This window comes from Phaseolus vulgaris, chromosome 3 (assembly GCF_051622355.1).
Source record: "Phaseolus vulgaris cultivar YP4 chromosome 3, ASM5162235v1, whole genome shotgun sequence".
Classification (NCBI taxonomy): Eukaryota; Viridiplantae; Streptophyta; class Magnoliopsida; order Fabales; family Fabaceae; genus Phaseolus; species Phaseolus vulgaris.
In genome coordinates this window covers 37,403,089-37,415,854 of record NC_143500.1, presented here as the reverse complement: position 1 = coordinate 37,415,854, position 12,766 = coordinate 37,403,089, and the positions used below count along the sequence as shown (strand labels likewise).

General features: G+C 30.1%; 1 protein-coding gene across 2 annotated transcripts; it reads right to left on the bottom strand.

Annotated features, from left to right (window-relative positions):
• Positions 1 to 605: 605 nt before the first annotated feature.
• Positions 606 to 6,124, bottom strand: LOC137807366 (xylose isomerase family protein). Of its 2 annotated transcripts, none has more exons than XM_068607980.2 (21): positions 6,039 to 6,124; positions 5,753 to 5,832; positions 5,555 to 5,659; positions 4,815 to 4,889; positions 4,580 to 4,709; positions 4,413 to 4,504; positions 4,148 to 4,204; positions 3,625 to 3,698; positions 3,488 to 3,542; positions 3,307 to 3,408; positions 2,854 to 2,905; positions 2,612 to 2,657; positions 2,485 to 2,540; positions 2,053 to 2,104; positions 1,856 to 1,935; positions 1,671 to 1,741; positions 1,519 to 1,559; positions 1,336 to 1,435; positions 1,150 to 1,221; positions 993 to 1,070; positions 606 to 897 (listed from the first exon to the last, which is right to left on the bottom strand). In XM_068607980.2, the coding sequence occupies exons 2-21, from the start codon at positions 5,816 to 5,818 to the stop codon at positions 862 to 864; spliced, it is 1,440 nt and encodes a 479-aa protein (XP_068464081.1). In that variant the 5' UTR covers positions 5,819 to 5,832; positions 6,039 to 6,124; the 3' UTR covers positions 606 to 861. The 2 variants fall into 2 exon arrangements, with proteins under 2 accessions (XP_068464081.1, XP_068464080.1); XM_068607979.2 differs by having other exon boundaries at positions 6,094 to 6,124.
• Between the last annotated feature and the right edge of the window lie 6,642 nt (positions 6,125 to 12,766).

The window sequence follows — 12,766 nt, the reverse complement described above, 5'->3', positions numbered from 1 at the left end:
CAGAAAGTTTATTTTGAAAATCCTATTATTATTATTATTATAAAGACAATCCAAAAGTAATTTTTATGAAAGATGAAATAGTCATTTTAAAGATTAGAGGTGTGAAATTAGAAATCATGGGAGTACAGGATGAAAAAGCTTTACCCATTCTATGGTTGCATCTACGTGCCTTTTGGATCCGAATCTATGGTTAAATAACTAGGCGTGTTTGCATATAAATAACTTAAGTACTTAATTAAACAATTATTAACAAATAAACTAATAAAATAATTTCAATAGATTAATTATAAAATTTATTAAAATAATTTTCCTTTGACAATCCCTCATACGAAATTTATTGAAATAAATTAAAAAATTGTAAAAATTCAAAAGTTTAAATAATCTTCGTAATGAACCTTCCTTAATTCCCTGATTATAATTCTGACATAGCAACATCCTTTCTCATACTATTCTTGTATTCTTGTTGCGCTATCAGTGATTTCAGTGTGAACGATCAGCACTGTATTTTAGAACAAGTAGAGAAAAAGAAACGGGCCCGTGGTGGTTTTTGGAATACGTTTTATATATTTTATATAGTTATAGATAATAATAAATAAAGATCAAACTAACAGGAAACTGAAATTAATTAACTTAAACCCAGGGAAGGTATGCGTCACGTAATATTATACATAACGTAACGCCCACTTCAATAGGCTCTGTATGCCTATGCCTATCAGATATCAGACCCACTTTTTTTTTGTAAGGAAAATGAAGCAGACTTATGTCAGTCTCAATTTCCTTTTATTCGTGAACTTAATATACTGAACTGTTTCTAATATAATGAAACGAAAATAGCCACCATACAACTCTAGATTCTGATTTCTACAAAGCAGATTGGAAGATCATCTCGGCTAGCTCCTGCAACATACCGCAATGTGTAATGAACAAATATAAATTTGATTATTCGGCTTGATTATTCGACCTTTTGAACAGAAAGTTATATTTCGAGTTACCTGTTTCGCAGAAGCAACCGTTGGTTCTCCCCATTCCTTGACTTTCTTCTCCAGCAGTTCAAAGTCAGCTTTACCAGCCTACGTTAACATCCATTTCGATAAAGTTAATCAAAAGGCACTACTAAAGGAGAAAAGAAAAATGTTGGAAGAATTTTACCTCTATTTGAGCCCCAATTTCAGTGTCAAAACTCTGATATCGTTTACGGACAAGCTCAGACAGAGAACCATCCTTTCGATGCACAATAATGAGAAACGTTTAGTTTGATTCTCAAGAGAAATTTAAAGGCTTTCATTGAGTTTGCACATTTGAATTATAAGGGAAGCAATAGATGTCCTGTGTCACCTTAATTAGCTTGGCAGCATTTCTCAGTCCACGGGCCAGGGTATCCATTCCAACAATGTGGGCTATGAACAAGTCTTCAACATCGGTGCTCTCTCTCCGCCTATATATTGTTCAGTAAAGAAATTGAGAGAAAGAAATAAAACAAACAGGAATATAAGTACATTAAAATAGAGAAAGACTGACAATTTCGCATCGAAGTTGAATCCACCAGGTGCAAGTCCTCCCTGGAAAAGACAGAAAGAAAACAAAAAGAACCTGGTCAGCCGAGATTGCATTTCTTAACATTAAGTGTGTTGCATTGCATGATGCAAGCTCACTGGAAAGCATTTTCTTACATTTCTGATAACACTGAGCATAATCAGGGTTGCCTCTTGAATATCTACCAGAAACTGATCTGTGTCCCAACCTGCAGTAATGATAACAGCTTCATGTTACAACATGAATTCATGTGACATGTTCACTGTTCCTGTTTCGATGTTAAAAGTTACAATATTTATTGAATGAGAAAATGCATACATACCAACTTGAGGATCGCCAGTGTTAGCATCAATATTACCCAGTAATCCGTTGATCCTTGCAGTTTCAAGTTCATGCTGACAACTACATATTACGGCAGAAATTGAAATTACAAAGATCATGTTCAGATTCAGTTAAGATTTATGAATGTCAAATTTAAAAGGAAAAGTAAGATCAAGGACAGCCCAATGATCAATTCACCTGTGGCCAGAGAGGGTGGCATGGTTGCACTCTATGTTGAGTTTGAATTCCCCTAGAGTAGGAAAAGGAATGAGATAGAGAAATTTGTAAATTGTAATAACATTGTTCTTAATAAAGAAAATTAGAGCAATATTTTGGCATTGGCTACATTAATTCAAACAAGGGACCATTTGACCATTAATTTAGGGAGAAAGGAATTTGTTGAAGAGAAAAAACGTGTCATTGAGAACAAAACTAACAGACTTACTGATACGCCTTCAAAGCAAAGGTAAAGAATATAGCGGAAAAAGGTAAGTAACATAATATCTCTATTTAAGCACATCAAGAAATTTTTATGCCTGATAACATAAACTTTAAATGTGGAAAGATATCCCATTCAAATTTTAGTTCCTGGGGAGACAGTTGGGTGAAAAGGACATCTATATAATTTACCTGCAAGTCCATATTTTCGCAAGAAATTAGCTGAGGTTGCAGCATCCCAATCATACCTGTAGAAACACAAGTTTAGTATAGGTAACAGGTGCTGCAAAAGTATTGAATGAACAGGTAAGATTCCTACTGGTGTTTCGTAGGTTCTTGTGGCTTAGGTTCAATCAACAATGTCCCTGAAATGGCACAAGGAAAAGGACTTACAAAAGGAAAAAAACCTTTATTAAGTGAAAAATAATTTTTTCATTCAAATATTTTGGTGCAACACAACACAGAAATATTTTTAAAGAACTTATATATCCTTCCAAGCATCTATATTTCACAATTTATTGCTATAAAATGATAGATAGTAGGCATTCTACAGAATGTTACCATTGAATCCAATCTTCTTTTTGTATGCTACAGCAGCTTCAAAAAACCTAGCCTGTAATCAGGTAATAAACCGCATTAAGAAAGTCAGCAGAGACTGAAAATAAGAAAACAAGCTTATTTGATTTTTGTTGGAGTAGGCAACGGATTGTCATAAAAGCTCGTGATTCAAGTCCGTCACTCTTTTATTTTAAGAACGACCACAATGAAGGATAGACAAATTTATGTCATTCAAGATATGCATCTAATAAGGTCAATTTTTGAGGCTTTACGATGCGGCCTTGCTTGCATATACTTCTTTCATATCCACATTAAGAAGTGGTTGTTGTTGTTGCATGCACATCGGACTAATGTTTCATTAATTTCAAGGAGATTCCTGATATATTGTTCAGTAATACAAGACAAAGAAGGCAGTGAAGTCAAATAATTAATTCAAAGCAAGAATTATTCACATACCATATGATTAAGCTCTCGCTCCATATCTGTGTTCAAAAGAGATTGATAACCTTCGCGACCACCCCAGAAAACATAATTTTCTCCTCCCAAATAATGTGTCACCTGCAATAAATATATATAAATCAGTACAAGAAGAATGGTTCTTCAAATACAATGAACCTTACATGCACACACAACTTACCTCCATGGCTTTCTTCACTTGAGCAGCAGCATATGCATAGACCTCTAATTCAGAGCTGTAAAGCAGTTCATTTAGTCAGCAATGAACCAACATGCATAAGGACCATAAATTCAGGAGGTAATTGTATTATATGTTACCTAGTAGCAGCACCATGCATGTAACGAGGATGCATGAACAACTGAGCTGTTCCCCATAATACTCTTTTTTTAGCCTACATGGTAACACAACAAAGCCATTTTACATGTAATATGGTTGTTTACCTCAAGACAAAAAAACATGTGTACAACAGTGCTCTAGCAGAATATTGTATAAACAGGATCACAGGAATTTAAATAAAAAAAAGCACTTCATGAACTAGACACGCAAAGGGGAAAAGAAAAAGAGACAGTACATATCATTTCTTCTTTATTTACCAACTCTAAATATATTCATTACATTGCACACTTGAAAAAAGAAGGGGGTATGGGTGCATGTTGAAACCAGAATTGGTTAAACAAATCTTGTATTTCTGCATTCCCCAAGCTCCAAAACAATACACACCATTCATTCATGTGAAATGGCTAACAGAAAATGCAAGGAATTCAGCAATCATTTGGGCTTTGGTACAAATTGCTAGTGTTTTTTCCTACTTCAGAATAATGTACGTGAAAACTAATATACCTTAGTCTGGAGCTCTTGAGCAAGGGCAGCTACTTCATCCAAGTTTGCATTAGATTCCTATGATAAAGACAACAACAAGAGCAATCTAACAGCTCAGAAAGCAGATTTATAAAATGTAGCAACAGAGTTTTAATCAAGAAAGCACACTCCACCAACTATGATCGTATCTCAATATTCCAGATATAAAAAATGAGTAAGCATACGCCACTGCATCTCCACTTATCATCTCTAAGAATTGCAATTAAGTGGAAAAACATTGACTCACCTCAAGAGTTTTTCCATCAGGTGCAATATCCCTGTCGTGGAAGCACCAAAAATCGACACCAAGTTTGCTTATGAACTCAAAGTTAGCTCTCACTGTTAATTAAGAGAATTTTATCGAGTCACAAACAAGTCTGTAAAGTATATCTGAAGAGTTAAGAACTAGCATACTTCGTCTTTTGGCCATGTTTAATGAGTTGGTGCCATCCTCCCATGGCCAATACTTAGTAGGTGCGCCAAATGGATCAGCACCAGTTCCGCGGAATGTATGCCAAAATGCAACACTAAATCTTAACCAATCCTGCAGTTATTATAGAATAAATTCAAGTTAAAATCTTGTTGGTGTAGGTGGACAATAAGGTATAGATAAGAATGGCAACTTCTTGGAATATATATGAAAACCCACCTTCATTTTCTTTCCGAGAATTTCCTCCTCTGGATTATACCATTTAAAAGAAAGTTGATTCTTACTGGACGGGCCCTGAAAATTAAATACAAACACGCACCGATAAGTATTCACACAATACAATACAGAAAGAAACAGCCCCCATAAATTCTCAAATAATATTTTCACACTAAGATATAGCTGCAAAACAAAATATAAAAATTAATTCAGTTGAGTTGAGAAAGGTCAACCTCTTTTTCCCAAAAGAATAGTCATTTGTGCAAAGGGTAAGGGGGCATTACCATGCAATAAACATATTATTTAGTTACTGAAACATCATCCTCTCTCTTAAATAGTCGTTAAGCTAATGAAATTATATAAGTAGCCCTATCCATCAATCTAGTCCTTGATTTGATATATTTTACGAGCATTGAGAGTCTAATTTGAAGAATTATTCAATACTTGACGATGTGGCACAATTTCTAATACTTTGGAGACTGCGCATATAATTTCACAATTCCACTATTTTATGGACTATTTAGAAAAGAGGTTGATACTTTATGAAATTGATACTTCATTTCAATTTGAAAGTCCCAAAAATTTGGAGGATTTAGAATAATCTTAGGCTTCCAAACAAGTTAATAATCGAATAAACCCTTTCATTTCATTAGTTTCTTTACTTTCCCTTCTATCTAGAAAATAATATATGTCATTGTTATCTTGTATGGCATACATCGATAAATTGTGATAAACAAGTGTACCTCGTATTTAATCGTTGGAATTCCAGGGAAAAACTCTCCTTCCCATCCATCTGAATCGCCGCATTTATCCACATTACTAGCAGGACAAGTCTGAGGAGTAGCAATCTGCTTGCCATCATACAAAATAAATCGTATTTACATATCATGATCCAGAATCCCAAATAATAATACACAAACAGAGGAACACAGAAATAGTACCACTGCATAACAGAAGACTTTCAAACAAAGAAAAAGCAGTAATGTTCTCCCCAATTTCATTTTCATCTTGACGTCAATACCTGCGCAATAGAGAGCGAGAGAGAGAGAAAACGATCAGTCGATCAAAAAACCTCATTCAATCGTTGTATTACAATTACTAAAGACAATAACACCATAGATAATCAATAAAACAGAGATCAGGCAGCAACAACTTCGAATGAAGTAACTTCAAATGACACGGAAGCAAAAACTTCAAGCTTTTAATCTAAAGGAAAAACACAAGGACCTATAACAATTTAAAACAGGAAGTAAAGAGTGCAGTAGTGAAAGAATGAGTTTACAGATCAAAACTTGTTCTTCACCGATTTCAATAGGTTGAACTGCAGGGAGGAGAAACGTGTTTTATATAGAGAAAGATACCCACAGTTTTGGAATTGTTTTTATTTTCGAGTTTGGATAAGAATGAAGATCCAGTTGGAAATATTTTAAAACTTAATGAATAATAATATACTATATTCTTGAAAATATTTAAAATTATTAAGAGATTTGTTATCCTAAGAACCCATCATAATATTTTATTAGTTAAATTAAATTTATTAAAAATACAAAAATTACTAGCAAAAATTGTCAAATCAACACTCAGAATTATATTAATCTCAACAATTTTAACCAACCAATAATTCCTAATTGTTTTCCATTTCAATTTAAAATTAATTTTTATCATAATATAAATGAATAATTTAAAATCCAAAATATAATTTAAATATTTAAAATAAACAAGTTAAATACATAAATTATATTTTAGATTTATAACCGATCATTTCAATTGTACTATAGAGTTATTTTTAATGGTTGTAAGCTTTTTTTAAAGTATTACAAACAAATCAGTTTAGAGAGGAGAGAAAAAAAAATATTGAAAATTAATATTTAGCAGAAAGATAGAAAAAATGTAATTCGAAATTATTGGTGGAATTTTTTAACTAACTACAAAGGTGAGATTAGTTTTACCTAAATAATTCCTTTCGCTACCAAAATTTCTCCAAATAAACTCAGTACAACATTATTTACCTAACTAAAACTAATCATTAGAACAATTATACCTTTGAGACGGTTACATTCCACACTTAAATAAATTATTATTTTATTATAATATAATGTTTTATTCTATAAAGGACTTGTAAAATAATGGTTTTTTAATCTCAAACAAACTTTGCTGTAAAAAAAAAATCTCAAACAAACTTTATTCTAATAATTATTTATTTACTTTGAAAAATAGTGGTACGTGTTCTTTCTACGCAAATTGTTTTTTAGTCTCAAACAAACTTTATTCTAATCATTAATTATTTACTTTAAAATATAGTGGCACGTGTTCTTTCTATCCAAAATGTATCAGAATGTGAAAGGGCCAAATTCTTATCTATTATTTTTTAGAAACACATCTTTCGAGAAAAAAAAATATTTTTTTTAAATATTAATGGAAAGTTTTTTATATTATTTAAAGTTCTATATTAATTAAAAATTAAATTAATATTGATCAGTTTAAAACAATAATTATTAAATTAAATTGATCTTGAAAAACTAATAAATATGAAATATGAACTTTAAAAAGCAGTTAATATTGTTACAACGCTTTTCATAGATCAAGATTGTTTTTAAAGCACTCAGGATTTTTTGAGGGATATAATTATTGTTGAAAAAGATGTATGTGATTTAATTTGTTTAAATTTGAAACTAAAAATTTGTTACATTCCATGTAACCTAATTAAGAAAATACATCAAATATTTTATTATACAAAAACATATACTTAACTTATCATTTTATATTAGTCAATAGAAGGTTTACAGAAGTTAAATAGTTACGAGGTAAGAAATATATAACATGATAATACTACTAAAAGTGTATACGGTATAATTTTTTATATGATAAAATTAAAGGATGGAGCAAGCAAGACTGAGATTCTGATAAATGAAAACGAGATACGCAAGGAAGAAAAAGGAATTACATCATGATCTATCTCTCTTCTTCCTCCACCAAAGGCCAACCCCGTCTCCTCGAATTGGGTTCTATTATAGCATTTCTAAGGTCACTAGTTCTATGTTTAGGTATTAAAGAGTTGAGAAAACAAGGTTGAGAGATGATAAACAAGAACGAGATACTTCTTAATACTTAAGGAAGAATGAGGAATTACATCATGATCTACGCTACCACACCCCTGGAGGTTTCTTTCTACATATATAAACAGTCACCCTTTTCTCCTTTTCCTTCCCTTTCCTGCATTTTTTTAGGTCATTTTTTTCAAGTTAATTGTCCTAAACTCACCATTTATTTAATGGACTCTCTATCGATATTTTTGGTTGGATTGTTGCGTGTTAAAGTTTTAAATTGATGTTAATGAATTGAAACTTGTTTGGATTTTTAATTTTGAAGATTTAGTAAACCCTTGATATTTTTCTAGTGTTTAGTTCACAAATTAAATATCTCTCTCTCACACATGTGTCAGAGAATCAACCCTCTCTCATCCTCTCTCTCACCTGTGTTACATAATCACTCAAATGTGTTTCTGGATCTAGATAATTGAAAATATGATCATAGAAAAAATGTGAGAAAATAATAAGACACAAGAGTGAATTGACAAGCCATGACAATTAACACAGTAACAAATGTTGAGGGGGTGGGTAAAACTTTTGGCAGTTGGCAATCAAATAATTTAGAAAACTTTTCATAAAGCAAAAAAATTGCACAATCATGGACAATATGCTAAATTATATGTGTAAAAATAAAATAAAATAAAGGAGTTATATGAATTAGACAAAAAATACAAATTAAAGGATGATTTTTCTAGAAGTCTATGTAGAAATATGATTTGTGAAAATTTTTCCATTATTAATCATGTGCCAAACTTATCCTTTGGATCAATGTAGTGAAAATCGCGAGTAAAATCACAAAATCGTATGATGCTGACTCGGCTGACGGATCGACGTCAGAGCAGATCGTATCGCGTCGTCGCGCAACTAGGTGGATTGTTGCATCGGATGGGCGTTGTCGAGCTACCTCTTACCCTAGTGCGACATGTTTTTGCCCCAAAATATTTTAACCTAGTGTGCCCAAAATCATATTTCTGAGTGAATGAGTGAAGCGGGAAAGAGTAGAATGAAGAGTGAAAGTCACTGAAGAGTCACAAACCCTAAAGAGAGAAAACAAGCACCACAGAACTCCACCGGCGTCACGCTTGCGTTCTCCGCAATTGCCCATGGTCGCAGTCATGATCTCTACTGTTCGCCATCATCGTCGCTCGTAAACGCCACTGCCACCGCTCACGTTCTTTTCTTCTCTCATTCTCCATCATAGTCACGGTGCTCATTGAACTTATGGATGATTTGGTTGAAGTTGGAGAAGTTGAACCTATGGATGATTTGGAGGTTCCTCAAATTGTTGAGGATGATGAAGGTGATGGCATAGATAACATTAATGAAAATGAAGATCTTATAGAAGAGGATGATGATGATTATCCTTCAATTAATATGAAGGATTTCCTTTGATAGTTTAATTGTATTAGATATTTGTGAAGTTAATTGTTTTTTGTATGAACAATTTATGATTTATGAAACTGTTTCCAGTTGTGTTATGTATTTAATATTATTTTTCATATGTTAGTAACTCTTACGAGTCGAGTTACGATCTTTTAGCTTCTTCCCGATCCTCGTACGAGTTTGACTACATTGCTCTAGATGGGTATTCTTTTACTTTCTTCTTTGTGAACTTAATGAAGTTTCCTTTCATAATGTGAAAAATGAAGAATACTATGTAAATTTTATAATTTTAGTGTAATCATCTTCTTGCTTAGCGACTTAGTGTTGTGTGATAGGGTCTCTATCTTTTTACTTCATTATTTTCATTGATTTTCTTATGGTGATACTAAAAAATAATTAGTTGCTATATTGACAAAATTAGATACTATTTTAGAGACAAAAGTTTTTGGTATCTAAATTAGTTTCTATTATTCATAAATAGTTTTTAAATTGGTATCTAATTAGTTACCTAGATACCTAAGTTTTAACTACCAATTATTTATATTATAAAGTTGGTATCTAAAACCTTAATATCTAACTAGATACCAATTTAAAAACTATTTATCAAAAATAAAAACTAATTTAGATACCAATAATTTTTGTAGTTTCTAAAATAGTATCTAATTTTGTCAATATAACAATTAATTATTTTATCTCTAAAATTGGTTTCTATTTAATGATTTTCTTGTAGTGTCTATTTTTTATTTTTGGTGTGATCGATGAAAATATCATTTTATCTAGAATAAATTGTATTTTTTTTTAACAATTTGTCTTGCCATGTATTTTTTTTTATAGGAGAAAGAATCTAATAAAATTATTCTAAAAACAATGTGAGGTGCAATAAATAAGACTAAAATAATTGTTGAACTGAGAATCAATATTTGTATAGAATATGTTCATACGCATTTGTTCATATTACTTTTGTGAATTGTGACGGTTTTGTATTTCTTTAAGGAAATTCAATGACTTTTTTATAAATACTATTCACGATCATATTTAGGATCATAGGGATGATGATAAAAGAAGTAATAAACATAAGTAATAATAACGCATGGAAGAACTTAACTTAATAAATGAATAAGAAATATTGTATTGGAATATGAATGTAAAAGACTTACGAAAATCATGAAGACAGTTGTTTGAAAACAAGTTTATTTCATAAAAGTTTCACACAAGCTTTAGATAGTACTCACAACTCAAATCTCTCCTTCTCGTCTTCTCTTAAGATTATTTTAGATAAAAAGTTATCTTTGTACCATATGTAATAAACATTGTTGGAGACTAAATGTTTGCTAATTGACTAGCTGATATTTCTTTAAATATATTTGGATCCTACCAAATTTTGAATTATTGAATAAATTATAGTGAAAGATAACTTTGGAAGATAATACACAACTTTAATTTAATAACTAATATTTCCTTCTCTATCAAAATTATTTGTAATATCACATTCATTGTTATCCATATTTTATTCATAATATCACATGCATTATTATCACTTATTTAAAAATATTTTAGAATTATTAGAGAAATATTGCATTGATTTTTTTATTGGTGAAAATTGAATACATAGAAAAAATAAATCTACAGTAGTGTACTCATTATTCAACTCAGCTGAACCTCTTTACATAATTGTATGTATTTTGTTAATCGTTACATTTTGCTCAATCGTTGACTAATTAAAGTGGAAAATTTACATTTAGTGTAAAATTTAATGTTATAACATATTTAGGCTGCAACTCTTATTTTTTTTAATTACTTAATTATTTTTTTAAGATTATACTCTGTATTTTTTACAAGTTTTCAATTCTGACCGGATAAAAAATAAAAATAATTTTTTTTCTACAATTATTCATGCAAATAGGAATATCAGTTTAATAATTTCTCTTTCACAATTTTATTCTTGAAAAAGATAATAAGTTTAATAACTTCTATTTTCCTTAAAATTATCAATTACAACATTCTTCTATTTGATGTAATAATTTTTTTTCCAATTTTATTTTTAAAACATGCCAATAGAAATATTATTTTAATAACTTATCTTTTTCAATCTTATCTTAAAAAATAACAATTATTCATGCATGTATGGGAATATCCCTTTAGTATATCATTTTAATAACGTTTCTTTTCTAACTTTATCTTCTTCATAACTACGTTTTGGTGTCCATATTTTATTTCTTATTTTATTTTTATATTAATATTTATTTTAGTATTTTATTTTTATATTAATATTTATTTTTATATATTTATTTTATTTTTATATTAATATTTATTTTATTATTTTATTTTTATATTAATATTTATTTTATTATTTTATTTTGTGTATTTGGTCATTTGATTAATTGTAGAATAATTTTTATGATGTAGAACCGTTTTTAATATCATAGAAAACAAAATGATATCTATATAAAAGGGATTCCCTATAATTATCGGTTTTGAATTGAAAGATAATATAAATCATAATATAAAACAAGGTGGATAAAAATAAAATGGAGTCGTTTCTAATGTAAAAAGTGTAGAGAATCCTAATAAAGATATTGGGTGTGAAGATAGAAAAAAAAAAAAAAAAAAGTGGGAGATGAGATAGAGAGAGAGCGTCGGAAATATTTAAAGAAATATTTTTTTTGGAAGAAAACACTTACGAATTTTTTTTGTTTAAAATTATTTACAAAAAAATCGATATTCATACTTATAAATTTGCACAAATTGTATGTTTGTTCTTGGGAATAAGCACTAAAATTCGTAGAAATTATTAATTATTTCTTAAAAAATAATATTTTAATAAATGATAGAGAATCAAATGATATGAAAAATATTAATAAAGCATTCTCTCATTCACTCAGTCTTGCTTTCTCGCACAGTTTGAGTCTGGTTTACTCTCTCCCTCGCCTAGTCTCCTTTATCGTTATTATTAATAAATATTTTTATAAAAAATTTGACTTGAAATATATATATATTTTTTTATAAAGTTTTCGTGTTAGGCATCACTATGCAACTTGATATCTCAGCTAAGCTGACACCTCAAGAAACAACAATCATCTGCCATCGCATGAAAAAAAAAATTATTAAAAAAAAGAAAAAAGAAAGAAAATACAAAAATATGGGGGGACTAGACCAAAACCCATATGTTAACACAAACGATACATAGGTAGATTATACCTATTCATAAAGAATTCTAAGAACAGACTAGCTGAGAGTCTATTATACCAATGAAAAGATTCTCTATGAATAAATCCTAAATTAGCCAACTTATCAGCACACGCATTCCCTTCACGAAAAATATGAGTTACCCTAAACCTGATTATAAAAGTCCAAAATATGATCCTCAATGATTTTAGGATCCTCCGTAACCTCATTATCAATCCGTAGACGATGAATCCCACTAGAATTATATCTCCTTTTGACCACCGCATGGAGAAAAAACCAGTATTTTGAACTTGAAAT